Source organism: Carcharodon carcharias, chromosome 34 (assembly GCF_017639515.1).
Source record: "Carcharodon carcharias isolate sCarCar2 chromosome 34, sCarCar2.pri, whole genome shotgun sequence".
In the NCBI taxonomy this organism is placed as follows: domain Eukaryota; kingdom Metazoa; phylum Chordata; class Chondrichthyes; order Lamniformes; family Lamnidae; genus Carcharodon; species Carcharodon carcharias.
The window spans coordinates 5,946,007-5,973,140 of NC_054500.1; the positions used below are offsets into that span (position 1 = coordinate 5,946,007).

The 27,134-nt window shown below is 41.9% G+C and overlaps 1 protein-coding gene across 6 annotated transcripts in view; it reads right to left on the reverse strand.

Annotated features, from left to right (window-relative positions):
* timm50 (translocase of inner mitochondrial membrane 50 homolog (S. cerevisiae)) overlaps positions 1-27,134 on the reverse strand; it is a 197,575-nt gene that overhangs the window by 147,798 nt on the left and 22,643 nt on the right. For 5 of the 6 annotated variants that reach the window (XM_041179312.1, XM_041179311.1, XM_041179310.1 and 2 more), the window contains exon 2: positions 25,225-25,256. In XM_041179312.1, the coding sequence (XP_041035246.1) occupies positions 25,225-25,256 (32 nt within the window). The remainder of the gene's footprint in view (positions 1-25,224; positions 25,257-27,134) is intronic. The other variant, XM_041179315.1, reaches the window with a different exon arrangement.

The following is a 27,134-nucleotide window of genomic DNA, read 5'->3' on the forward strand; positions in this document are numbered from 1 at the left end:
CCTGAAAACCAGCAAGATCCAAAATCCTGCATGGACTCGGTTAAAAACAAAAAACTACGGATGCCGGAAATCCAAAACAAAAACAAAAATACCTGGAAAAACTCAGCATGTCTGACAGCATCTGCGGAGAGGAAAACAGTTAACGTTTCAAGTCCACATGACTCTTCAACAGAACTCAGTGCTGGGACTGCTGGTTTTGTGTCACTGTACCTGTGTCACAATGAGTCCTGCACAAAACGCACAGGAGGCTTGACTGGTAGTGATATTAGAAACATCAAGTCTATCCTTTAGAAACAAACACACATTCAGCAGTATTTTAATTAACATTTGTAATTAAATAGCATCACATTCAGCATCGCTGCATGTGAGACACATATTGTGGAAGACCTACTAAATGACATTATGACATGACAAAATTCAACCCCTCCCTCTAAAGTTTTAAAGTGCCTAAACCACAACAAACAGCTTTGAGCACCTATGTAAAAAGTGTGTGAACAGTAGTTTTGGGCACAAGTTTCCATTCAGCACAATAAACTGTTCATCAAAACAAAGGGAATGTTTCTTCAGGCAAGTGCTAAGCACATGTCATCACAGGTTTACTAAAGGCACGGGAGGAAATTTGTGTTCCCACAGACCAAGTGTCAGGCTCCCAAACTTGGTGTCAGATACATAACAGGCATTTTCAAATATCTCAATAGAATAGATACAGGAGCGTGGCAGTCCATACTTATAAAGGTTTCTAATGACAAGTTGTTAATGATGTGAAAGAATTCTCTCCCACATGTAAAAATAGTGACAACTGCAGCTATTTTACATTCTCAGATGAGTTAGTATATTGCAAAATCTTCAAATGAAAATGGTATTACAGCCAGTTGAAGATGTAGCCTTGATGCCAAACGGACAATAATTTGTGTGACCAATAAAACAAATTGCATTAAAATTAAAAACAATGGTCCAGGTGCTGATCCGTATTGGGGTACCGGCTCATGAGGTGCTAGTCCGTACTGAGGTACCGGCCCATGAGGTGCTGGGGTACTGTTCCCTGAGATATTGGGTGTATTGGGGTACCGTTCCATGAGGAACTGTTTCATATTGGAGTACAGTCAAATGGGTGCCAATCTTTTGGTAGCTCAACCAAACGTACATACCTTTAGATGGCTTACAAGGAATTGTCTGGTCAGCCACTCACATGCAGTCACTCAGGCAATTTACTGGAGAGTGACTGATACCAATGGAATAACATGCAAGACTTAGTTGGTACCTTTGGGAGAGGAAGGGGAGCCAGTAGGGACAGCAGATTTTGAACCATGAAATGTCATGATTCTGGAATCTTGTACTAGTTTCCCAATATCATGTGTACCTGAATTAAACCAATTTGTAATTCAATGGTGGAGCACCGGTTTAAAATTCCAGGTACAGGAGGGAATCACTGTGCATTTTATGCAATGCAATACAGTGGAATCTGGATATAATAAAACTCTCACAGAATTTCTTTATTAAATTCAGAGGGTTTATCGGAACTCAGTTGTACTGGTATCATGGCAGAGACAGGGGCTTCTTCTGCAAACATTAGGACATTTTTAAAAACAAAAAAACTGCGGATGCTGGAAATCCAAAACAAAAACAGAATTACCTGGAAAAACTCAGCAGGTCTGGCAGCATCGGCGGAGAAGAAAGGAGTTGACGTTTCGAGTCCTCATGACCCTTCAACAGAACTAGGTGAATCCAACGAAGGGGTGAAATATAAGCTGGTTTAAGGTGTGTGGGGGGAGGGGGTTTGGGTGGGGGGGAAAGAAGTGGAGGGGGGTGGTGTGGGTGTAGGGACAAACAAGCAGTGATAGAACATCTACGTCAACCTACAAAGGCCCCAAGTAGGGGTGGAAATCAAGGTTTAGGAAGGAGGAAGGGAACAGGGTGAGGAGGAGTAAGTCAACAGGGGTGTCTTCCCTTGTCCTTATCTAGTAGCTATTACTAGTAAACGCATCTTTGTGGAAGGCAGGAGAGAATAAAATAAGATAAAAGCAAAAAACTGCAGATGCTGGAAATCCAGAACAAAAATAAAAATACCTGGAAAAACTCAGCAGGTCTGGCAGCATCTGCGGAGAGGAACACAGTTAACGTTTTGAGTCCATATGAATCTTCAACAGAACTAAGTAAAAACAGAAAAGAGGTGAAATATAAGCTGGTTGGGGGGGGCGGGGGAAGAAGGGAGGGTGGTACAGCTGGATAGAGGGCCAGTGATAGGTGGAGATAGCCAAAAGATGTCATAGACAAAAGGACAAAGAGGTGTTGAAGGTGGTGATATTATCTAAGGAATGTGCTAATAGGTGACATTAAGGGTAGAAAGCAGGACAAGCAAGTCTACTTAGTCTACTGCATTCCACCTTCGGTCTGTCCGCAAGCATGACCCAGACCTCCCTGTCGCTTGCAATTTCAACACTCCACCCTGCTCTCGTGCCCACATGTCTGTCCTTGGACTGCTGCATTGTTCCAGTGAAGCTCAACGCAAACTGGAGGAACAGCACCTCATCTTCTGACTAGGCACTTTACAGCCTTCTGGACTGAATATTGAGTTCAACAATTTTAGATCATGAACTCTCTCCTCCATCCCCACCCCCTTTCCAATCCCCCCCCCCCCCCCCCCCCCACCCCCCCAATAATTTATATAGATTTTTCTTTTCCCACCTATTTCCATTATTTTTAAATGTATTTCCATCCATTGTTTTATCTCTACCTTTTGGCCTATTTCAATCCCTTCCCTTCACCCCACCCCCACTAGGGCTATCTGTACCTTGCTTGTCCTGCTTTCTACCCTTAATTAGCACATTCCTTAGTTAATATCACCACCTTCAACACCTCATTGTCCTTTCATCTATGACATCTTTTGGCTATCTCCACCTATCACTGGCCCTCTATCCAGCTCTACTTGTCCCACCCCCCCCCCTTAAACCAGCTTATATTTCACTCTTTTCTATTTTTACTTAGTTCTGTTGAAGAGTCATACGGACTTGAAACATTAACAGTGCTCCTCTCCGCAGATGCTGCCAGACCTGCTGAGGATAAAATAAGGGTTGACTGCGATGCTTTCTGCAGTCAAACTTGCTGCCTAACTTAATGTTAGATAAAACATGCGCTTGCACAAGCTAACAGAGGAACCATGCTGAGCAAGAGTCAGCAGAGGCAGGGAGAAAAATTAGGGCTGGGGAGTACCAATCCGGCTTCACAGATTTGAAAATTTAAGGCCTACAAATGGGTCTCAAAAGAACCATTTTCATAGTTCCACCTACATGAAGCTTTGATGCAACGCCTGTGTTACATATTGGAGACAGAACATCATTTACTAGGACAAATGCAGGTTCAAAGTAGGGGAACATGTTCACAATACCTTGTAAGGAGTGTGCTTCAATCAAATATACACTTGGCTCTTCAACTTTACTCATTTTCAATGCATTACGATGAGACTATAGAAATTAGTTTCCCAGAGAGACTCAAAAGGTGAAGATTCTCACAGTCACTAGCATTGCACCTATAAAATTCACTGTGTACAAAGGAACTTAAGCAGGTCATTAAGAAAGCACCTTCACACATCAATGTTAGGAGTCTTTGGTCAGTGCTTAAAACAGGCTGGATTATAAAAGGGAGGGGGTGGGATGGGAAATAAAAGGACAGCAAGGAGACAAAAGAAAGGAAGTTAACCCCGTTCTTCATCTCTGATCTGAATTACTTCAATTAGTCCCATTTGGAAGCACAAAAAGGCTCCTAATTTGGAATCTCTTGCGTCCATAAAGAACATATGATCAAGAGTTAAGAGTTAACCATGTTGAGAGTAGACTGATGCCCTTGCTCAAAAGCAAATCTTCATTATATTCTCAATTTACATTAAATGTTTGACAAGTAATCAAAGTTAGAAAATGAATGAAACGTAAATGGGCGTTCTTTTCTCCTCTTCTCAGACTCCGTGTGGGATGCGTTTCTGGAGGCACTGGCAGCTTCAGAGCCTTGTGCAAGGATGCATCAAAAAGCCTTGCAGTTGTATTAGGCATCACAGCCAGACCTGGACTTGCTCTCACTTTATGTTCAGAATTGTACACTTCCAGTTCAGTCACTGATAAGTAGTCAAGAGTGATAATCTCAAATTATTTTCTCCGCCCTAGCCCAAGAATAGTGATCAACTGCAGAATTCTAACCAAGATTAGACAATTCAAGAGAGACCAGAAATTAGTCTAGGGCCTTCTGGTCTACATAGATCAGTTGCTTGCTGCTTCATCAACTACCCCAATAAGGGAAGTGTACATATGAATTTCAAAGTCACTTACAATTACACTTTCAGATGCTAAATTACTAGCCTTCGGCCCTCCATGTGCCACATATTTCTGCAACTGTTGTACTAAATCACTCTGCACTTCAGCTTTTATCCTTTGCCTCCACTGAAACTTTTACTCTCCCATTCTGGTCATTCCCGTTGGTGTGTCCTCTACTCTCACTAGGAATCAGTGCGTCATGGCTTCAAACATCATAACTTGAGAGCAGGCACTAAGCTAACACTTCAGTACTAGTGTAATAGAGTAATAATGGAGTGCTGCACTGTCAGAGGTGTCATCTTTCAAATGAGGCAAACCGAGGCCCCATCTGCCTGGAGAGAGTGCAAAAGATCCCATAGTGGCCAACATCACCAAAAACAAACTAACAGATCATTTGTGTTCTAGGGTCTTGCTGCACATAAATTTGCTGACAAATTTGTGTACAGTGACCAGACTTGAAAGTGAATTGTAAAACATCTTACGGCATACTAAGGACATGAACTGCAGTATGAAAACAACACCTTTATTAACTTCACAGATGCAGAATAGAGACTAGTGTGGTACTTGTTTTAAATCCACTATGGTTTTCTTCTCAACTGCAATCTCATCACAAGAATAAAGTGGCGAGGGTGGGGATTCTGCCTTGGATTGTTGTTACTTGGCTTATAAATCCAGTCCAGGCCTAACGGTTCAAAGGGTGGAAGTAATTCACTCAATAGAGAAATGCAATTTTGAAGACCACCGTTACAAAGGCTCGGAATGCCCGTCAATGAAGTGAGACAACTATAGCTATTTGAGGGTTGAAAGTCTTGCATTTACTGTAACTCAGCATGTTTTTGAGCAGCTTTCTCTGTCACAGTCAAGGTATCATGAGGCAGAAGTATTGTTATGGAGTTGGGGATGATTATCAACCATTGAAAGGGTGAAATCAATTTATGTTGATCAACTGTGCAAGACCTGTACACCAGGACCTCATGGCAATGCAGTCAATTGTAAGGACTTTTAGGTGGAGGCAACATTACATCTGCATTCATTTCATTTTGCTAATAATCATTCTTATTCTCTGAAGAAATCTAGAAAAATCCTGGATAGAGGATTGGTTAGCTAACAGGAAGCAAAGAGTGGGGATAAATGGGTATTTTTCAGGTTGGTAAGCTGTAACTAGTGAGTGCCACAGGGATCAGTGCTGCAGTCTGAACTGTTTACAATTGACATCCATGACTTGGAAGAAGGGACTGAATGTATGGCAGCTAAATTTGTCAATGACATCAAGATAGGTAGGGAAAGTAAGTTGTCAAGAGGACTTAAAGCGTCCTCAAAGGGATACAGATAAGCGAGTGGGCAAAATTTGGCAGATGGAGTATAATGTGGGAAAATGTGAACTTGTCCACTTCTGCCGGAAGAAAAGCAGTATACTGTTTAAATGAAGAGAGACTGCAGAACTTGGAGGTACAAAGAGATATAGGTGTCCTGGTACACGGATCACAAAAAGTCAATATGCAGATATAGCAAGTGATTAGGAAGGCAAATGGAATGCTGGCATTTATTGCAAGTGAAATGGAATATAAAAGTAGGGAAGGTTTATTGTAGTACTACAGGGTCTTGGTGAGACCACATCTGGGAGTAGTGTGCGCAGCTTTGGTCTCCTTATTTGAAAAATGATACAAGTGTGTTAAAAGCAGTACAGAGAAGGTTCACTCAACCCATTCTTGGGATGGGCGGGGAGGGTGTGATCTTATGAAGAAAGGTTGAACAGGTGGGCTGATACCCATTGGAGTTAAGAAGAATGAGAGGTGATCTTACTGAAACAGATAAGATCCTGAGGGGATTTGATAGGATAGATACTGGGAGGGTGTTTCCTCTTGTGGCAGAGACTAGAACTAGGGGACACAATTTAAGAATAAGAGACCTCCCTTCTAAGGTGGAGATGAGGAGAATTTTTTTTCTCTCAGAGGGTCGTCAGTCTGTGCAATTCTCTTCCTCAAAAAGCAGTGGAGGCTGGAACATTGAATATATTAAAGGCTGAGTTGGACAGATTTTTAATAGACAAAAGGAGTCAAGGGTTATCGGGGCAGACAGGAAGGCGGAGTTGAGACCACAGCCAGATCAGCCATGATCTTACTGAATGGGGAGCAGGCTCCAGAGGTCAAATGGCCTACACCTGCTCCTAAGGCCTATGTTCCTACGAAGCAGACATGTTGAACCACTCCATTTTTGGATCATGTTAGGTCCAATAGGATATAATGCTTTCTCAGTTGTAATATCATAATGCAAGTCTTTCCATCAATGGAGGAGGCTGGGGCAGTTTGTGTTTATTTTGAGCCTTCTGCTCAGAAGAAAAATGAATTTGTTGTGAATCCATGGACAGAAATTCCCACCACTGGGAATTTCCAGAACCAATGTCCCACCACTGTATAGTGCGGCACGTTGAAGTCTCAAGGCAGCATATCAAAGCTTCAACACATTGTACCACACAGTGGAGCAGAGGTCAATGTCCAAGATTCATTCACACATTCACATTCCAGCCACTTCTCCATAGATTATTAGAATGCACAGTATCATCCCTTCACACCCAATGAGAAATAACCTGTTTGATCCACCTTAACTCATTGATAACAATCCTCCACTTCCTCTATTGCTGTATCGAATTGTCAAGTTGTTTCATCAATGATTACATGGTGTTCACTTCCACCAATTTGTTGAAATTCCATTCCAAGGGTCGGATTTTCGTGGAGTCAGGAAGACTCTGTGGACCTTTAAAAAGAGGCCGGGTGGGACACAAATGCAGAAGTCCTGTCCCCGTTTCCAACAGATCCAATTTTTCTCAGTAGGGGAAAGAGGGTGGGGTGTGATTCAGACATGAGGAAAAACTGAACTCAGCACTGAGTTCAAATTGCCCTGCTGAATTCAAAACGACTCCATTTTGGCTGTTGCAAGGGCCTTAGCCCACAATGTAGGAGTCATAAATTTATGGAGTAGTTGTAAACGCTCTTTGAGGGTAGATCAGGTTTGTTTAACTGTCATGATCTGAATTTATTTATATCTACAGCCTTTTAAAAATGAAAAATACACAGGCTGCAGGTGTCAGTGAGAGTTTTATAAAACTACTGTATTGCTTTGAAGGCCAGATGGAGCAGCCGCTTTTCCAGCAGTTAGAATAGCTGTTTGTTGAAACGCTTGGAATAACTGTTTGTTGAAATTTTCCACTTCAGCTACCCACCTCAGTAGCGAAATTACAGGTGGAAAAGCCTGCCACACTATGCTCTCCTTGTCATTTGGAACAGGGATGCTCAGAACCAGTCCCCTCTGCACTGTCTGCAGTGCTTGAATGTTGATTTTAAAAGCACCAAGGGTCTCTTTCATCTTCATTCTTAGCAATTACAACATAATTCATGAAGAACATACAGAGTCCATCTTTCCTTCCTCTGTGCAATACATTACACCTGGCTGGCATTGTTCTGCACACACATTCTGTACAACTTTCCCTGAAAGTTCTGGACAGCTTCCTTCAATACTGCCTTTCTTTATTTAACCAGTTTGCTTTGAGGACCAAAATCAAAGTGTTTTTGTAAATAGGAAACAGTGTTAGTGGCCCCAATACTGAGCACTTCACCATGTACTCTCTCGCACCCTGACATTACCCATGAGAAATTACTCATCCTCACCTGAATCAAGTTGGATTTCCTTCAATAATTCAGAGAGGAAATGAGGTTTACATTATGCTCATTTGAACAAACACATACACAGATTACCTAAGTGGGTCAATTATGGTGTCTGTATTCTGCAGAACCATTTCCTGGGATGCTTCCCTGCAGATAACAATTGCTAAATAAATACATGTTATTGCCTATGATTCTGAAATTCTGGCAGCAGCTCCCAGCGCTGTAGAATTACCCCATTTTATTTCTGAACAGTTTCTGAAGTACTGAATCTACATTTACACAACATTGAAATAAGTCGATATCAAGGCCAGAAACACGGTTTAAGGTGCTTTTATCTTCAGGGTTAAAGGAGACTGGGCACAGAGAAAAAGCTTCCATTGTCACTTTGTTATGACACTTCCAGGAAACAAATATCGCGTCATTCAGCAACTTCATAGAGAGCAGAAAATCAGATGCATTACCGCTCCATACCAGTCCAGAGTGTCATTTTGTGCAAATCATGTCATCATTTTGCACTATAATGCAAGCACAGTGGTGCAATAAACAACGTGAACACATTTAGGGAACACAGGGACAGTGCAAAATTCCACATATCACCGGGGGTATCACTTCAGTCATGTCAAACATCTTTAAAGTGGTTTATGATTTTTTTTTGCCAGAGTTCATTCAGCTCCCAGCTGCTCTGGGACAGCTCAGAAACCACAAGTGAAGCTTCTCCGTCAAGACCACTTCAGTCCCTCGGCCAAGGGTGCCACAAAACATGACCAACTCCACCAACACATGCATGCACAGGCCAATATCATCTCATTTAGCGATACCCTGACTTCAGGGTTGCCACAGGCAGCAAAATAATTGGGCCATTAGCCTTAGCTGGACATGGTGGCAATTAACATGGCAGCAGACAGGCAAAGGAGTGTGAATAACACTTCAGCATCTATCCCTTCACTTATTGTCCCACAGTACATGAAAAGAAGTGTGCTGCATGCTAAAAGGCAACATGTCCATTTGTAAAATGCAGATAGCACGAGCGCAAGATCAAAAGAATAGCTTTCACACCTAAATGTGAGCTTGTGCTGTGCCCACTTTCGGGTCCCCTTGTTCAGCACTAGGCACATGGAGGATGAAAGAGAAATGAATGGGGACGGTGGCGTGAAATCTCACAGGATCTACCTGCATACTAAGAGAAAAGATCCTCATTTCAAACAAATGTTAACAGCCAAAAATTGCTCATCATATCACTTCTGTTGGTTACAGGCCAAGCACTCAAACAAGTGTGTTGAGGACACCTCCCCATTTTACACCGTCATCTCAGAGGGCTCTTCACTGTTTGAAATGTGGGGCAAGTTTGGACAATGCATTAGATTCCAATTCCCCCAGCGAGAAAGAGAAAAGTGAACCAAAAGCGATGATAGTTATAGGTGTGCACATTCATACACCATACAGAGAATATAGCAAAACAATTTCAATTCACTCAAGCACTCTGGATTATAAAAGGCTATTAGAATACTCATCTCTGCCAATTCCCAACAATTTGCTGAGATCACCCAGAAACAACGAAGTTTAATTCTTGACATATATCTAGTTACTAGTGGCGAACCGCAACATTTGCTTCATTAAACCAGATGTAGTTTCAATCATAATTATTAAATCACTCACTCAGCATGTCATCACACTCAAATTGCATGGAATTTCCAAGCTGATGCCTACAAAGTCACCTACTGCGAGCAAAACTAAAGTGAGAATGATAAAATAGCCTAACACTTTTCCCAATGTAGACAAATGTACTGCATAATGTGGTAGCATGCAGACCGTAGATCCCAGGTTGAATTATCTAGCCTGTGTAGTCAGCTGGCTAAGCAATAGGGGTGTCTCAATTGGTCTGCTTGCCCTGAGCTAGAAAAGGAAAAAAAATCTGTCAGCTAGAGCTTCCACTCAATTGCTTTCCAGCAAGTCTTGGTGGAAAGTAAACTTATGTAGATGTTGAGGTTTAGAGTTACCATTGTCAGCCAATGCCTCATGGTTAGAGTTTGCAATTTTACAATGGCTATTTTGCCACACAGCCAGAGGCTATATTTACCCGTGGAAGCCTGGCCCAGCGAGAGCCCACACCCACCAATTCCAGAATGGCAGTAATCTGAAGGTATCAACATCTCCAAGTGATAGTAAACACGGGTTAAGTTTCATTTTGAAAGATACAAATAAGACCTTTGATACAAACACAGCTTTGCTGCACTATAGACAACACGATCCTTCTTCACTTTTCCTAATCTCCGTGTCGCTCATCAGATTTTCCCATCCTCTAAGCCAAGATGTGTTCCTAAGCTCCCAGCTATGCAAGTGTTCAACTATCTGCGAGAAGGTGAGAGGGGGTAGTCTGAGGAGAATGTTTGGGGAACAGCATACCAATTAGGAGCAGGAGTTGGCCACTCGGCCCCTCGAGCCTGCTCTGCCATTCAATAAGATCATGGTTGATTTGATTGTGGCCTCAATTCCACATTCCGCCTACCCGTGATAGCCCTTGAGCCAAACCTTTATTTGATACCAACCCACAGAGACATAGCTGATCGAAAGCATGAACATTGAGGACTTGTTAATCAAATGGTAAACCCATTCTTTATAAGTGGGTTTTTAATTTCTATGTATCAGAGAAAGTTTTTCTCCTACCCAGTGTCAAGTTGATTCAGTTATCGCACGCATAGGTAAAGGCAGCAGGAAGATGCTGTTTAAAAAAAAATGGTTTGTTGCCTGCTGGTTTTCATAAATTAGCTTTGAGGCTGCCACTGGCTGCATGGGATTGCACATCAGGAGCCAGCAGTATGAAGTGCAATACCAAAGCAGCTACAGTGACACAGGCCTTTAAGAGATAGTGGTACAAACCTTCACACACAGTCGCAAGAGCTTTGTTTTAACATTTCTGCTTTTTCAAACAAGGTAGACAGTCAAGTATTACAATATTAATGGAATCTATTATTTACCGTGTCCACAGCTTTCTATAAAGAGCCAAATTTAATTAGTGAAGAGGTTAGATACATTTACACATCTGATCCACAATGATCAACAAAGGATAATGTTTCACCAAAGGAATTTAATTGGACAGAATGTAATTTCTATAAAGAAAGCAATGCATTTTAGATTTACCCTTTGAGGGCAATTGGGAGTGACGAAAGGAGAATGCTGGAATTTATCGAGCAATTACATGTTGCCCAAACATAGTCCTCTTATGAGTGAAAAGAATGTTTCAGTACAATGCTCTTCCTTAAAATTTAACTAGCTAACATGAGTTCTCAATGTACAACAACCTACTCAATTCCTTAATCTTGTCACATTATCACCTCTATCGCCTGCACTTATCTAACCAAATGCAGCACCACTGATATTGAGACAACCTATTTTATATGAAGTACTGCACTACCTCCTGAACCTGACCATGGTGTGAACATGACTTGCTATCAGCTGCACACGCTCAGTTGGTCTATTGTTGCGGTCAGTCTCCAAGCCTGCACTCCTGCATAACCTGAGAAAAATTCAGAACAAGGATAAATGAATTTGTTCTAGAGATGCTTCCACTCAACCTAGCTGCTGTACATTTAACTGAGTAGGGAGCTGAAAACCAAGACCTGGGTATTGCAGTTCCATACTGGATAGTGCCAGTGCTAACTCAGGAGTCAAAATGGGCACAAGTTTGGATTCTTGCATTACTAGAATGATACTGTTTTTTTACATGTATAAAAAAGCTAAAAAGACTATAGCAACTGATCATGGGACAGGCCTGACCCAAACTGAAGTAGTCTCCAATGTCAGGCCTTTCCTTGTTCTCTGCATTCTTCACTTCACCAGTGATGACTGTTCAGCCACTACACTCTTGCCCTCTGGAATATCTTGTCTAGTCCCCAACTCGTAGAGCACTCAAAGAATCGAGCTCCTCAAAATCCTTCTCCTTGGCAACTTTAGACCACCCCACCCTTACCTTAACTCTCTTTTATCCCTTTTCTATTCATGCTAAGCATTCACTGTATTAACCCCTTTACTAATGGTAAGCCAAGTAGTATTCCTGCCACCTGGGGGTCACTACAGAAGTCCAAGGACTTAATGTAGTAGCAGAGGGATGATGGAGGCATTAAGATTAGCTGTAGCTAACCTCGGTTCGGTAGAGGAAAGTCGGCCTATGTTCCAGCTCCCAAGCAGCAAACAAGGCTGGAAATGCAAGATGTGTTCACACTCAATCCGCGAAGCCAGAGTCAAACTGATACTCGCCATTAAGACATGCATAAGCAGAGTGCTTTCAGTTAACTAAAGCTTCAGCAGCAAAAACAAACTAAAAGAAGGATTTGAAGTAGAGAACGTTGCATGACCAAATACTAAAACAATGTATGATGAGGCCTGGCAGGCTGTGGCATTACTCAGAGGAGGTAATTATTATTGCAACGAATAGGTTGCCTGGACCGTGGATGTGGTCAGTGCGTGAGGGCTTTAATGTGCAAGTGCCTCCAATTGATCTAAATTGATCTAGTAAAGTAAATAGAAATTTCCATAAATTGCAATTTAATTTTGGTTTTAACAGCTGAAGAAACCAAAATGACATTACACAATCGGGTAAGATACTCAAAAGCACCGAAAATCTGTGGAACTCAAGCAAGGAACTAACGTCTTTGAGAGGGTGAGAGCAAAAACTAGAGAAATAAACTTGCCTTTACTTTTTCTTACCACTGAAGGTTTTGGGAACACAAAAGAGAAACAATATCTCAAAGTGAGAAGAGTTTGGTGTTCTCTCACTCCCAGTAAGAAACCACAGGCAGCTGTGCTGAACATTCCTCAGTTCAAGAGAGGGTATTGAGTATATTATGAAATTGGAGAAGAACATTTGTCACCAAGCTTTTTTCCCCTCTCAAAATTATTCAGCGATGCAAGTGAAACTCTCACGGACAGGCCAGGCTTCCATTCAGAACTCCTCTACTGAACATAAAAGGCTGACTTTCGCTCAGCCAGCAAATGGCAGTGTCCAGCGTGGTTCTGCGCCATGCTAGCCATGATGATCCCAGTTTCGAAACCAGCTGTGAGACTCGTCACCTCATCTCTGCCAAAGCTGCAGATGGACTGCCATACCTGGGATGGAGGAAAAAAATCAGCAAGATTCACTTCTGATTGCTGCACCCCCGCTGTTTGCTGAAATGTACAATGATTGAGATGTGATCACACCCGTGGTGAGTATCTTACCAGCTTACGGTCACAAAGGAAAGAGTGGCCAACTGCGCACAGTACTTGTGGGCTACCAATTATTGTCCTCAGGAGAAAAGGGAAAACTAAAAGACCTATTCACCCAATTCTCTCCTTGGCCTCAGCACCTCTGAAAGAGGGAGTGCAAAGAAAGCAGGTTTCAGCAGTGACACCGACTGAAACATTTACCAGATAACATGCAGAGGCCAGAGGGGGCTTTGACGGAGGTGCCTCCACTGCAGATGTGCTCCAGAACTACCATCAAGATTTATACGTGAGAAGTTACTTAAGAATGGCATGAAGGTCCAGCTTTTGTTGGCAGTAAAAGTGGAATCATATTCCAGCAATAGCCATCTCCTTCCTTCAAGAGGAAAACACTGTGGGTACAGTGTCTCAAATCCAGCTATCCAAGAACCAACATTGTCCAAAAACTGGGTTATTTTTAAGCTGCCAGGCATGAATTTTTATTAATATTGGATAAGTAAAATAACTTAATGGCTTGTTGGGCTAGGTGCTGCTTTGATGCAGTAACACGCCAACTAGTTATCAGCTTCGCGCGCCTGTCTTTTCCCGCGCTGGGTGGTCCGAGCGACCTTTGACCTGACACGGCCCGAAATGAACCACCCAACCTAAACCTTGCAAACCGAAAACCAACCAGGTCAGGAATCCGGCACGGACTGGGTCCCCAGGTCACCGGTTTTGAGACACTGTACCAGTGGTTAATTGTTATGCAGTTGGATTTTTTTTTAATAAGGGGCCTGCAGTTTTTGATGCTGCGGACTATCAGAAATTCAGTTTCTTTCCTGGAAAAAGGCAGGAGAGAATGTTTTGGTAAGGTGCTCAATAATTAAAAGTGCAAACTGTCGAGGTTTTAAAACAGACCAGTTTGCTTACTGCTAAAAAGGGTGAATCGCGGGAAAGTTAGCACAAAATCTCTAACAGCACCTGGCACATGCTGAGGAGGTGTCTCCAGAAAAATCTAACAGTCTTACATCAATATACTAAATGCCCAGATAGCAGGATCATAAATTGTAATCAAATGGGCCTGTAATTAATTCTTTTTTAAAAGCTGACAGTAGTACTCCCAACCTCCATTGTGGTATAAGGCGTGTGCCAAAGGTGGTATAATTTTTTACAGCTTGAGCAAGTACTTTAAACAGTACCACTTCCTCAGAGTTTAAATAATCATCAGATACAGATTATTGAATTCAACAAGTGACCTCAAGTGTGAACATTCATTTCGTTCATTCTATTTCTATTCTTTTCCAGGGATTTAACTGCACTCAGATCTGCTGTAAGGAGGGTGTTGCATTCTAAAGAGGAGGGTGTTATTTACAACCCAAAGGTTCAAAGGGGAAGTCACTTTTACAGCTGAATGCAAGAAGTGTGCTGCAAACTCACACGCATACAGGCACAAAAACCTTGATTCTTTAACCCCAGCTAATGTGGATGTGCGAGTGTGAGAACCAAGTTGCAGTGGAGTCACAACATAGCTTGCTCAGTTTTCAAATTCCCGAACAGTCACCTGCTTCGCTCCACAGTCTTTCAGATGTTTTGCAATTGCTACCATTTTAAAAAATTTGGCATTCATCCTGGCGAGTCTGTGCCAACTCCTTACATCCATTCCCCTGCTCTTTCATCATAGTTCTGTAAATCCTTTCACCTCAAGTATTTGGCTTTGCCCTCTCTTGAAGCCTGTGACTCTTGCTAGGACCAGTTTTATCCAAGCTGGTAATGCCAAATCATCCACTTGTTTAGACTCCAATGAACCTTCAGATACTGAGTGTATCCACTGATGGTCAAGACGGCAACATGTATGGCTCCAAAGCTGTCCATTCTACGTCATCTCATCAGTCTCTCTTATTCCCAAAATCTGCCTTTTCTCCATTCCTATCCCTTAAAAAGGTTGTCCTTCGGAATAAAGTGCCAAATTGTCCTTTCTTTCTAAAGAAAGATAGCACATTTATGCAAAATACCTTTCATGCCCACATGATATCCAAAAGTGAGTCACAGCTAATGAATTATATATGCAGTGTGGTCACCGTTATGGAGGCAAACACTGTCACCAATTTATTTACAAACAACCAAGTAAATGACTTTGTTGACCAAGGGATAAATGTTGGGCATGGCACTAGAATTTCCATGCTCTTATCTGAAGAGTAGGATAGAATCTTTCATCTCCTTCTTCCAATTTTTACCCCTCCTTTCCTAAAGGTGGAGGAATACAACTCAACAGGTACTGGCTACCCTCTACTTTGCATCCAAATGGCCATTCTTCATGCCATGGGCATAACCCCTAATTAACTGTTTACATGCTTATTACAACACTTACAGTAAATGGTCTGGGAAATGTTAATTATTAAATGGATTGGCTTCACACAACTGTGACTAAGGTTTCAAGACCTATTCAGTGTTAGCTGTGACTGAGAGGTAGCACGCTCACCTCAGATTGAGAAGTACATTGGTTCAAATCCCAATCTAGAGACAAGTAGAATAGTGAGACTGACACTCCAGTGAATTGCTGAGGGAGTGCTGCACTGCCACCTTTTGGATGAGGTGCCAAACCGAAACCCCATCTGACCTCTTAGTTGGATATATAAAAAAAAAATTCCATGGCACTTACCAGAGGGGAGGCTAGCTCTGGCTGGCATCCTGGCCAATATTTATCCCTCAACCAACACCTTAAACAAGTTATCCTGTCATTTATCTCATTGCTGTTTGTGGGACCTTGCTGTGCACAAACTAATTACCTTGCAACACTTTAAAAGGACCTAACTGGCTTGAAGTTCATTGGAGTATCCTGAGGACATGAAAAGCACTATATAAATGCAAGTTTTTCTTCCCAATGAACTTCTTGTTGTTCCCATCTGCCTACTTGATGATAAGATGAGAGTCTACAAAGTTGCACTTAATTCTTGAGGAAACAAACTTCTATTCCCACTAAAATAAATCAGACAACATGCAACAATTATACGTGTGAAGAAGCCCGTCATCACCTGGTGACGCTCAGAGGACACATCTACTACAGGTACGTTGTTCTTGCAGCAGGTTTGTGTTGACAATTTCCCACATCCTACCACTTTAATCTCACTCCTGCTGCCAAGTGGAGGTGCAGAATGACAGCACGGAATAAAAGAACAGAAGTAATTAAACCTGTGGACGAGTGGCATTGGCAGGTCACTTGCTACTCATCCTCTTTGGGCAAAGAATCAGCTTCGATGCTGAGAACATTAAGAACAGCTATTAAAAACCTCTATTTGACTGCTTACCATCCAGTGCCTGCAGTTTAAAAGTAACCATATTTGTAAAGCAAGAAAGAAAAGGATGGAACTCAACTCAGCTTTTAGATAATCACTGGCTCACACATGAAGTCTTGGATTTGGGCGAGGTATCAGATGGGTGCCAGTACCTATAGAACGCACCTTAGTGCGAGTCAGTGTCTCTGGACCTATAGCCCAGTGAGATTCAGTGCCTTGAGGAAAGGAGGGGAGAAATTTAAGAGAAAGATGTACAAATTATTATGGACACATAGGACCAACACATCTTTCATGACACTGCTCCTTTGCAGCCGTCTATTATTTAAGTAATGCATGTTCCCATGGTAAACCTCGAGAAGCGATGTATCTTTTTACAAAAAAAAAGCTCTTGGGAAATTCTTGCACAAATGGGAACTTCTTGCAATGTTAGCGAGAATCAAAGCTTTTCTTTGATGACTGGTCACTATTTCAAAGCGACTGTATATCAAAGGGTTTTGTGAACTGCCCAATAGCACCACTTCAATCTCTTAGGTAGTGCCAAGGTTCACAGACTCACCTAATGGAGTGTTGCCGGCATGTGCTGAGTATAATGTAACACTGTGAATTAGGTGTTAGCACTTCCGCCTCAGGCACATGTGAAACACTAGCTGCAGGTGAACCTGTGAGAACCTCTGGTTTTCAAGCCAACAAAAACTGTTACTTTCAGTCGAGTGTAAAAGTGCTCTGTGAATGCATTCGTTTTGCTGGTATAATTCCACGGATGTAGCACACCCTCCCAGTACCTCATCCATACTGCCATTCTTTATCAACAGACTTGAATTTGCACAGGGCATTAATCTCAATATCCACAAACAAACTTTTCTAGCAGTGCTCAATAGATGGCAATTAAGATCAAGAGCCCTGGGTAATTTTTCACATTGCTAGGCCCAGGGGAGTTCAGGCCAGTTGCAGGACACCGATCAGCTCACACAATATGATTTTTATTCTAAATACCTCCTTGAAACTTTTGGGATGTGATGTGTATGATTTAAAATTCCAAATCTATGCATGTTGCTTATTTATAGTGAAAAATGTCCACTAGCAGCGACTATGGAAACAGCATTGCCTGGAGCTTAAGTGAGAGTGCTGCTGACTGCCAATGTGGATTGCCTGAAGTTAACGGCCCTCTTCAGAGTAAACAGACTGATAACTATTCAGCTAACATCAGCCAAGATTCACTTTTTCACAAGACTACCAATCATTACGATAACAATGAGCTCCTCAACAAACACATTCTCCAAGTCACCTTTGCTGCATTGTGGTACAACAGCACTGCAAGAAAGAACAGACCGGTGCAGGTGACCAGCCCGACTTCAAGCTCCAGGCGTAATCACATCCAATGTTAGGTTGACAATTCCAACATTAAACAAACTTACCAGCTTGATAATTGCTTTTCATCCTTTCCTAAAACTGTGAAGAACTGAGCTCCCATTTTCTGAACCCGTTGCCAACAGGAACGTCAAATCAAAGACAATATAAATGTAGCAGAGCTGCACGCAGGCATCAGTTTGGCACAAAAATCCCAAGACCCATTTGATATAAAAGCGCCTTGTTTCCAGGAGGCTTCTCAGACAGCCTGTTAAAATATCAAACCTGCGCCCTGCACAAGGCTGTGCACAGAGAGACATTTGAAAGCTGCTCTTTGCAATTGCCTTGTTCAATAATGGTGCCTTTTTCCTTCCTTCCCTTGGTGAAGGTACAGGACCTGGTGACAAGTTTTGATACTTGCACAGAGATGGGCCAAAGTTCTGCAGCTACTCAGCCTGGCCATGGCAACAATATCGACCATTCTTCCTTCCTCAACAGTATGACACTCCAACATATATAAGGGAGGTGGAGGTCTCACCGTCAGGAGCCACATGATACTTTCCTGCTGCTACCATACATAACAGTTACTGCCTCAGATCAGCCATCAACTATTTTCAAAGTAGACAACTACAGAGCAGGTAATCTAATTTTGAAGGTTAATGCTCTAGAGATGACCTTACATAGGATGGTGAGCAGGTTGTTCAGTCCCTCTGACCTGCTCCACCATTCAGTCAGATCATGTCTGACCTATGCCTCAATTTTATCTTCTCATCTTTGTTGCAACATCCCCACCAGCATCCACAGCCTTTTAGGGGAAAATTGTTCCAAAATTCTACTCCACTGTGAAAAAATGTTTCTTCATTTTACTCCTGAGTGAGCCAGCTCTAACTTTAAGACCAAATCTCATCGATTTCCCAGAGAAAATAGAAATAGTTTCTCCAAATCTATCTGACCGAATCTTTTATAAAATTGTGGACACCATATCTCACTCCAAACTGCTTACCGATATGTGCCAAAATGTCCTTTCTTTGGCTCCTAAACCTTTTCCAGCAGGTCTTGACAATGATAGCAGGGTTTGCAATGTCTTAAAATCGCCAGAAAAAACCCTCACTAGCTCCTGGCTGATTTTACATCCTGAGTGAAGCAGTACCTCAGAGACCAGCATGTTAGAAGGTCTGCTTGCAACTACATCTTAAAGAGCCTGGTGTCTGGAACCACAAAGATGTCCTTTATTTCCAGGACTAGCAAACTTCAAATGCTGAGTGAGGTTAAATCACAGAGGAGTCAGTGAAACCCACAACCAAAGTTTCCTGACTGGGGCTAAGGAAAATTGACTGGAGATTTGCTGGACCAAATTTAACGTTAGGAGGGAGAATCCTGGAAAAATAAGACTACAATAAGATATTCCAGTTTGGGACCAAGTTCAAGTCCTGTACCAGTGAGATTGGTTCAGCTCCATGAAAAGCTCATTGCCAGAGGCACAAGCACTGGGGAAGGTGGTGACTGTAAGAACTGCCCGAAGCTAATCCTTTTTAGGTTCAGTGATGTAGCATTGACAGAAACATCAGCACAAACACTCCAGAGGACTGGGGCAAGCATCCAATATTAAGTTGACATCTGGAACATAGAACCATGTTGCACAACTGCCAGTGCAATTACTAGAATACAAATTTGTCGATGAAAGCACCTAAAGGAGCCTAAAACAATGTGAATCCTTGTCATCAGGGCTGTGGGACATCTAGAGCATAGTGCTCATGCTGCATCTGCCACATGCTGGCAGCAAATGCTTCAAATTTAAAATTTTAATATGTCAAATTGGAAGAAATTTTTGAAGGCTACCATTTGGAAGACATGTTTTAATTTGTAGTATTAAAAAAAAAAAATCAATAAAAGGGTCAAGCATGCCCATCTGAGAATAAGCTTACAATTGCTGAGGTGGTTACAGCACCATTATACTCATTTATCTCGTTTAATCTGAGGAAGCATTTTCATTGCTAAGACCCCTTTAAGTAGGCAGCAGGATTGGAGACCTCCCTTTTTGTGGGTCTACGATTGCAACATCAGGATAATGAAGCCAGTTTCAGCTCAGCAACATGGTTTGGGGTGGTGTCACTCTCCAATAGTTTGAACAAAAAACATAAAAGCAGATGAGTGGTAGTGTGGGGTTCAAAGGCGTATGTTCTAAAGCCAAGTTATCAGCTCCACCTGCATCGTTGTGAGGAACAGCTGAGGAGAGACTGAAGTAAATCTTTCGGGTGAGGTGTTGGGACGGGAACAGCAGGGAGAACTACCTTTGAACCAGTCTCCTATGAACCAGAGCAGCTAACTTCAACTGAAAACATGGAACCCTTTTCGATAACAGTTGGGAGTACGGTTCACAAAACCAAGGATTGGGAAGGAGCAGGGAGGAATTCATCTTATTTAAAAGCAGAAATCCAAAAGTGCACTGTGAACAGGAGTAAGATGAAAGCCGTAATAACTACACAAGTATGCACATATCAAGGACAGAAAATATAACACAGGGAATGGCACCTATTTGACAAATTAAAACAAATACACAGACCTCCTGCCCAAAGAGCAGATTTAACATTTAATTGAAAACACTTCCTAAAAGGATGGTGGAAGCAGATTCAATCATAACTGTCAAATAGGAACTGGATATATACTTGAAAATGCAAAATTTGCAGGGCTGGGGGAAGAGCAGAACGAGACTAATTGGTAGCTCCTTCAAAGAGCTGACCCAGGCATGATGGGCCAAATGGCCTGCTTTCTGCGGTGTCATTCTATAGGCAGGTAACAATGAGACCTTTATATATCAGAGATGACGACTTGACCATGGGAAACCTGCGAAAATCAAACCCTAGTTTCTTAAGCAGATAAGTGGATCTAAGGCTGAGGTTTGCCACTTAAGACTATTAGCAGTGGGTCTGGGGGGTGGGGGAGGAGGAGACAGAGTGTGCTTAGAGTCTATGTGAACTATGAGATGAGAGAGGGGGTCTGAGCATTTCCCATGTCTGTTAGCACCAGCTCACGAACTGCTGTTGATGATTAGCTCAAACTCAAAGGGCAAACGCTGTTTTTCACAGTGCTGCAGGAAGTGTGCCAGGAGGCACACTTCTCGCAGTATGCCTCTGATCTTGTCTGACCATTAATGATACTTAAAGTGTTGCAAAATGTCGAGACATTGCAACTCCTAGTCTGAAAGTTTAACACAACACAATGCTTTTGAACAGTGTAACAACAACCTGTGAATGTACTTCAGAGCAACTTAATGATAACTCTGTTTGACAGGTTCTGTTCCACAGACTCTGTTCCCACACAGTGCACTATATCCTTGTCCTTCTTCAAAAGGCTTGGGTAAGTGGGAAAATGCAAAGTTGTTTTTTTAAATTAAGCAAATCAGAACTTCAGCTTGAATTGGGAACAAATAGTACTTAAAGAGTCAGTTTGATGCCAGCTTCCACTGTATTAATAATAGCTCTATTTACAATAGATTCATATTCTTGGACAGAGGTATTCAATTTTTAAATGCTACATGTAGATATGAACTGTGATACAGTCATGAGAGTATGGTTTCTAAGATCTGTCTGTGTGCTGATCCATGGAGCCGTTCATTGGCGTCAGGAGCAAAAGAACATAAAAGCTTTCAAAACAAAAACAGAATTACCTGGAAAAGCTGAGCAGGTCTGGCAGCATCGGCGGAGAAGAGCAAAGTTGAAGTTTCGAGTCCTCAGAAGGGTCATGAGGACTCGAAACGTCAACTTTGCTATTCTCCGCCGATGCTGCCAGACCTGCTCAGCTTTTCCAGGTAATTCTGTTTTTGTTTTGGATTTCCAGCATCCGCAGTTTTTTGTTTTTATGAAAGCTTTCAGATCATCCTTAAGAACCCATCTGTTCACTGAATCTTTTAATGCAGGAACCCTGCCATTTCCTACCTGGTCTGACCTACATTTGACTCCAGTCCCACACTATGTAAGGGACTCCTGATGCCCTCCAAAATGGGCCAATAATCACCCGGCTGTAGAAAATAAGCAAGTAATGAGCCTATAACTGCGACTATATCAGCCTACCACAACCATCTCAGGCCAATGATGGATAGGCAATAAAAGTAGTCTTGCCAGCAGCACAAACATCCTGAGAAACAAGTTTACGAAACATTCGCTGCTCACCACTCGCACCCACTCACCGCCAACGGCAGCAGCTCAGGGCAATGGGACAAGTCAAAAACTGGACAACCTTCAATGAGGAGGAGGAAAAGATACAAGTTTGAATATCTGACGGATGAAATATCTCATGATTCCTTTTCAGCACACATAGCAGGAAGAGGGTGGGAACACTTTATATTATTTAAAAGGAAATACTGAGAAACAAATCGGATTTCTGGCACTTTTTTTCCCCTTTTTATACTCTGATGCCATTCTGCTGTAAACATCAGAAACATTCCAGGGAAGAACCCCTATATTTTGTTTAGCATTTAAGAATGTATAATGGATACGATTTAGATTTCTAATCACTCCATCGTGGCAGCCACTTGCGAGTTATAGTACAATATCATGTTGATGAAGTGCAAGTCATAACTTTGCTCGTAGTGCAATAAAGTCAGACGTTGACGCCTACATCAGCCATTCAAGTTGCCTTTAAATTGGCAATGTTTTCATTCAGAATTTGAAATCCACAAAGATAAATCTGGCTGCTGCTTGACCTGCAGTCTCAAACACACAAAAATAAAATGTTTTGCATAACAATAGGGAAGTCAGATTTAGCAATGTTGAACAGCACAACCTGGGATATGGATTTTGGTTGGAAGTAACATCCCCATAAAAATGGATTCAACAAGCTCAGTGTGCCACTTTGTAATGGTTCTAAACGAGGAGATATACCTGGTTAGGGGCCACTAACAAGGGACTGGGCAAGTCTGGGGGCTGCCGATGAAGGAAGATGTTGCATTGGTATCCCTGTCTTGCTTGTCCATTGGTTCACCCACCTATTGCCTGTGTTCCTGCTGCATTTCATCATTAAGGAGAAGCTGGTCCAAGCTCTTTCCAAACAAGTCAATGAAAGGTTGAAAATAAGCATTTACTTTTTTTTAAAGCCTCAATTGGGGTGGAGATGGGTACAAAGGGCACAAAGGAAGCAAGGGGAGAGCATATTGGCAACATTGAGGAGACTGTTGCTTAGTTTGGAAAAGGGGCAACACAATGCAAGGTCAAGGCATCAGTGAGCGGACAAGGAGGAGCTCATTGTGGCATAAACTGTAAGATAAATAACAAAACACAGCTCCTGTATTTCCAGCATTTTCTGTTTTTAACCAGATCAGCATACTTTAGCAAATTACCTCATTGCTGTTTGTGGGAGCTCTCTGTGTGCAAATTGGCTGCCGTGTTTCAAACACTATTACAGTAACTACACTGCAAAATATACCCAATTGGCTGTAAAGCATTTGAGATATATTGATGTTGTGGAAAGCACTTTATAAATACAAATCTTTTTTATTAGAGATCAGAAAAAAAACCTAGGGAATATTGACCCATTGCATTCAACCTCTCCTCTCAGCCCACTCATCTCACAGTAATCAATCTACTGAACCTTTAGGTAAGGAGACCAGAAACTTCATACGCAGAAACTTTGCCTACATAGTAAGATCTGGAATAAATTACAGTTATCCTTTTCCCTTTGCTTTTGCACCTGCCTGTGTCTCTCACAGTGTCAGCCATGGGAGACAGGGGAGATAGTGGTGAAAGGGGAGAGGGAACAATGGGCAACTTAGTTGAAAACGAAAAGTCAATTTTGCAACAGTCAGAATTTTTAGCTCAGGATGCACAAAAAAAATCCAGTCTACACCATAAATGATGAGGGAAATTCACTGACGGTGTATAAAGAATACACAGAACTCAAAGCTCAGGTTTTCTAGTCTCTATAAATGCAAGTCTTTTATATTAAAGTGCTTTCCATAACGTCAATGTCTCCAAAATGCATTAAAGCCAATGGAGTATATTTGGAAGTGTAGTTATTGTAATAATGTTGGAAGCATGGCAGCCAATTTGCACACAGAGAGCTCCCATAAACAGCAATGCGCTAATTAACCAGACAAGCCCATCTTATTGAAATAAAAACAGAAAATACTAATGAGATTATCACCATCCATCTGATGAAAGGTCACAGATCTGAAATGTTAACTGCTTCTCTCTGCACAGATGCTGCTAGACCTGTTGAGTATTTTCAGCATTTTGTTTTTATTCCAGCGTCCGCAGTATTTTGTTTTGTGTTATCATTTTTAGTGATATTGGTTGAGGGATAACAGCTAACATCACAAGGTGACAAAGCCGAAAATCACTAGGAAAGACAGTAAGTGGGGAGACATCTGCAACCTAACATGACATCTCTGTGGAAAGTTTAAACCCCAAAATGGCTGAATGTTTGATTGATTTTTAAATATTTGTAAACCTGCCCTCCCACATCCCCAAATGAGAGGGGGAACTTTATTAAGCAAATATTTTTCAGCTCATTTCACTAATTATTTTCTTTTAAGGGAAATGAACCAAACTGTGTAAACGAGTAAGTCAAAGTCAATATCAGGTGGCTGCACACAGCTTAGGAATATAAGAACGTAAGGAATGGGAGAAGTAGGTCAAACAGCACTTTGAGCCTGGTCCACCATTCAATAAGAGCATGCTTGATCTTCTACCTGAACACCACTTTCCTGCCCTATCTCCATATCCCTTAAGAGTCCAAAAAGGTGTCGACCTCAGCCTTGAATGTGCTCAATGATGCAGCACGCACCACCCTCTAGGGTAGGCCATTCCAAAGATTCACAAACCTGAGTGAAGAAATTTCTCCGCACCTCAGTCCTAAATGGCCAGCCACCAATCCTGAGACTATGCCTCTAAGTTCTAGACTCTCCAACCAAGGGAAAACAACACGTCAGCACCTACTTTGTCAAGCCCTCCAAGGATTTTATATATATCAAAAAGATTACCTCACATTCTTCTAAACTCTAGGGAATATTGATCCATTCCACTCAAGGTGAAGAATGGACAACTCGAGAGTTGAAAAAAAAAGTCAACTTTGCAGCAGTCAGAATGCAAATAAACCCAGCCTACAGCTACTGTCAACTGAACGTGGAGAAGAACGAGAGTTAGTGCAGAGCGTACATCTGTTCAACCATCACCAGAGCTAAGAGCCTGTGTGAAGGAAAGAGCCCGGAGGGGAGAGCAACAGCGAAAGATAAAAAAAAAAAAATGATTTTAATTATCTCTCACAATATCCCTGGTTATTGTAGCCTGCCCCATGAAAAGTGAAATGGCTTTTCTCTTGCTAAGCAGTTCTCAGCTGTTTCAGCATAAAATTCTTCCAAATCTCTGAAAGATGACAACATGCTCCATAGCACTGAATTCCTTGTGGACATATACCCAGTGTTAGCGAGCAAAATCAAAGATTTCTTACCTTATTTCCAGCTTCATCTATTGAATTACTACCTGCAAAATAAAATTTGAGGTGGGGGGGGGGGGGCAGGGGGGGGTGGGAGAAACGGAGAAAGAAAAGAAATACATTAGTTATTGACAACAAAAAGCAACAATTAGATGTTTTAAAATGTGTTAAGTTAGAATGAGGGGATATTTTATACAATTAAGACTGAATATGCATTATTAAAAATAAAATTCAGCATGGTACTTCATATTCATGTGAAAAGACTCATGGAGTATTGCATTTTTTTTGGAACAATTGCATCTTTTATTCAGGTTACATAGCCTTGCTCATACTGTACAATATTAAATGGATGCCTATAGTCACCGTTATCACCACCAGCTGGACTTGACATATTCGGTACTCATTCCTTATTGCTCAAGTCCACTCGCTCTCAACCTGTAGTTAATTTTTGAAAAACTTTTACGTGAAAGCTTTTCAGTTACGCCACTGGGTTAAGTCACCCACACATTCGTGCTAACCCAGTGTTGCAGGTAGCCACACAAACGTGGAAGATTGCATGGTTTGATTCCCCCACATGAGTTCGCTGCTACCAGGTAGGGCAGTGGACATCTGCAATAACTGCTATCAGCCTGTAGAGGGGGAAGAAACAGCAGCTATCCATTGACTGCTGTGGGACAGAGTGCTTGTGTATGGGGGAGCAGCATCGGGACCATTCTGTGCCGGATTGTGACTACATCTGGTCAGGAACTGGCTCAGCTGCCATGTCCCTGAACATTAGAACAATCTGCCAGCACTTGCTGTCTAGGCTTGCACAGGAACAACCGTCACTCAGGCAGGGTACCTGGCTGTTGGCGTTGCCGAACTGCTCCCCTCAGCATGAATCAGCACCTTCAGGAGAGAAGGGGAGGGGAAAAGCAGCATTGCAGAATTGCCCTCATGTCAGTATTGGAGGTATTAGTGTTGCCTTTCACTGCAGAGATTAATTGGCTCAGCAGTTTTACTGAAAAGCAATATTTACATGACACGTTTATACTGCAAAGTAGCAAAATACAAACACACGTGTCTAAGTGACAAAAATAATTACTGCACAGATTTCCTGATTATGCTGCCAAAACACTTGTGTTTCTTTTTACAAAAAAGTGTTAAGCAAAACAAACAGGATTTCTGCAAAAACACCTCAGTCATGGGGACTCGACTGACAGGAGTTTTTCAACAATAGACCACCCCGACCCTTTAAAAAGTCATTTAAATTTCCTGTTCGGTGCCAAATTGTTTAAACTCAAGTTTTTTTTTTTGGGGTTAGCAAGAAAAAAAACGTGCCAGGTTTTTCTTGTGATTCTGACAGGAACTCCTTGTGGAGCCCTCAAGGACAGAATCTCTTCTTTGACAGCCAAATAATCCATTAACTACGGAGAGAAAAAAATAAGTTAACGTTTCGAGTCCTTATGACTCTTTTTCAGAGCTCCGAAGAGTCATAAGGACTCGAAACGTTAACTCTGTTTTTTCTCTCCACAGATGCTGTCAGACCTGCTGAGTTTTTCCAGCATTTTCTGTTTTTGTTTCACATTTCCAGCATCCGCAGTATTTTGCTTTTAATCCATTAATTATCATTGTCAAAGCCTATATCTGAATAATGGCTATTTGGCTGCAACTTTCGGGTCACTCACTGCCAGTGGCACCACACTTCAGTTCCAGGTGATATCAGAGATGGGTGGTAAAGTGCCAATTATATGCCCGTATCTTCAATTGCATAACATGTGTGGGAAATTATCAGAAAGATCAAGGCTTAGAAATAGCAAGGCACCAACTTGAAATCCAAGAGTAGCCATGCATCACTGCTGTCATGATGGTATCGTATGCAAGCAACTGGGAAACCCAGTTCATTGTCAATTATAACATCACACTCGCCACTCATCAATTTAGAG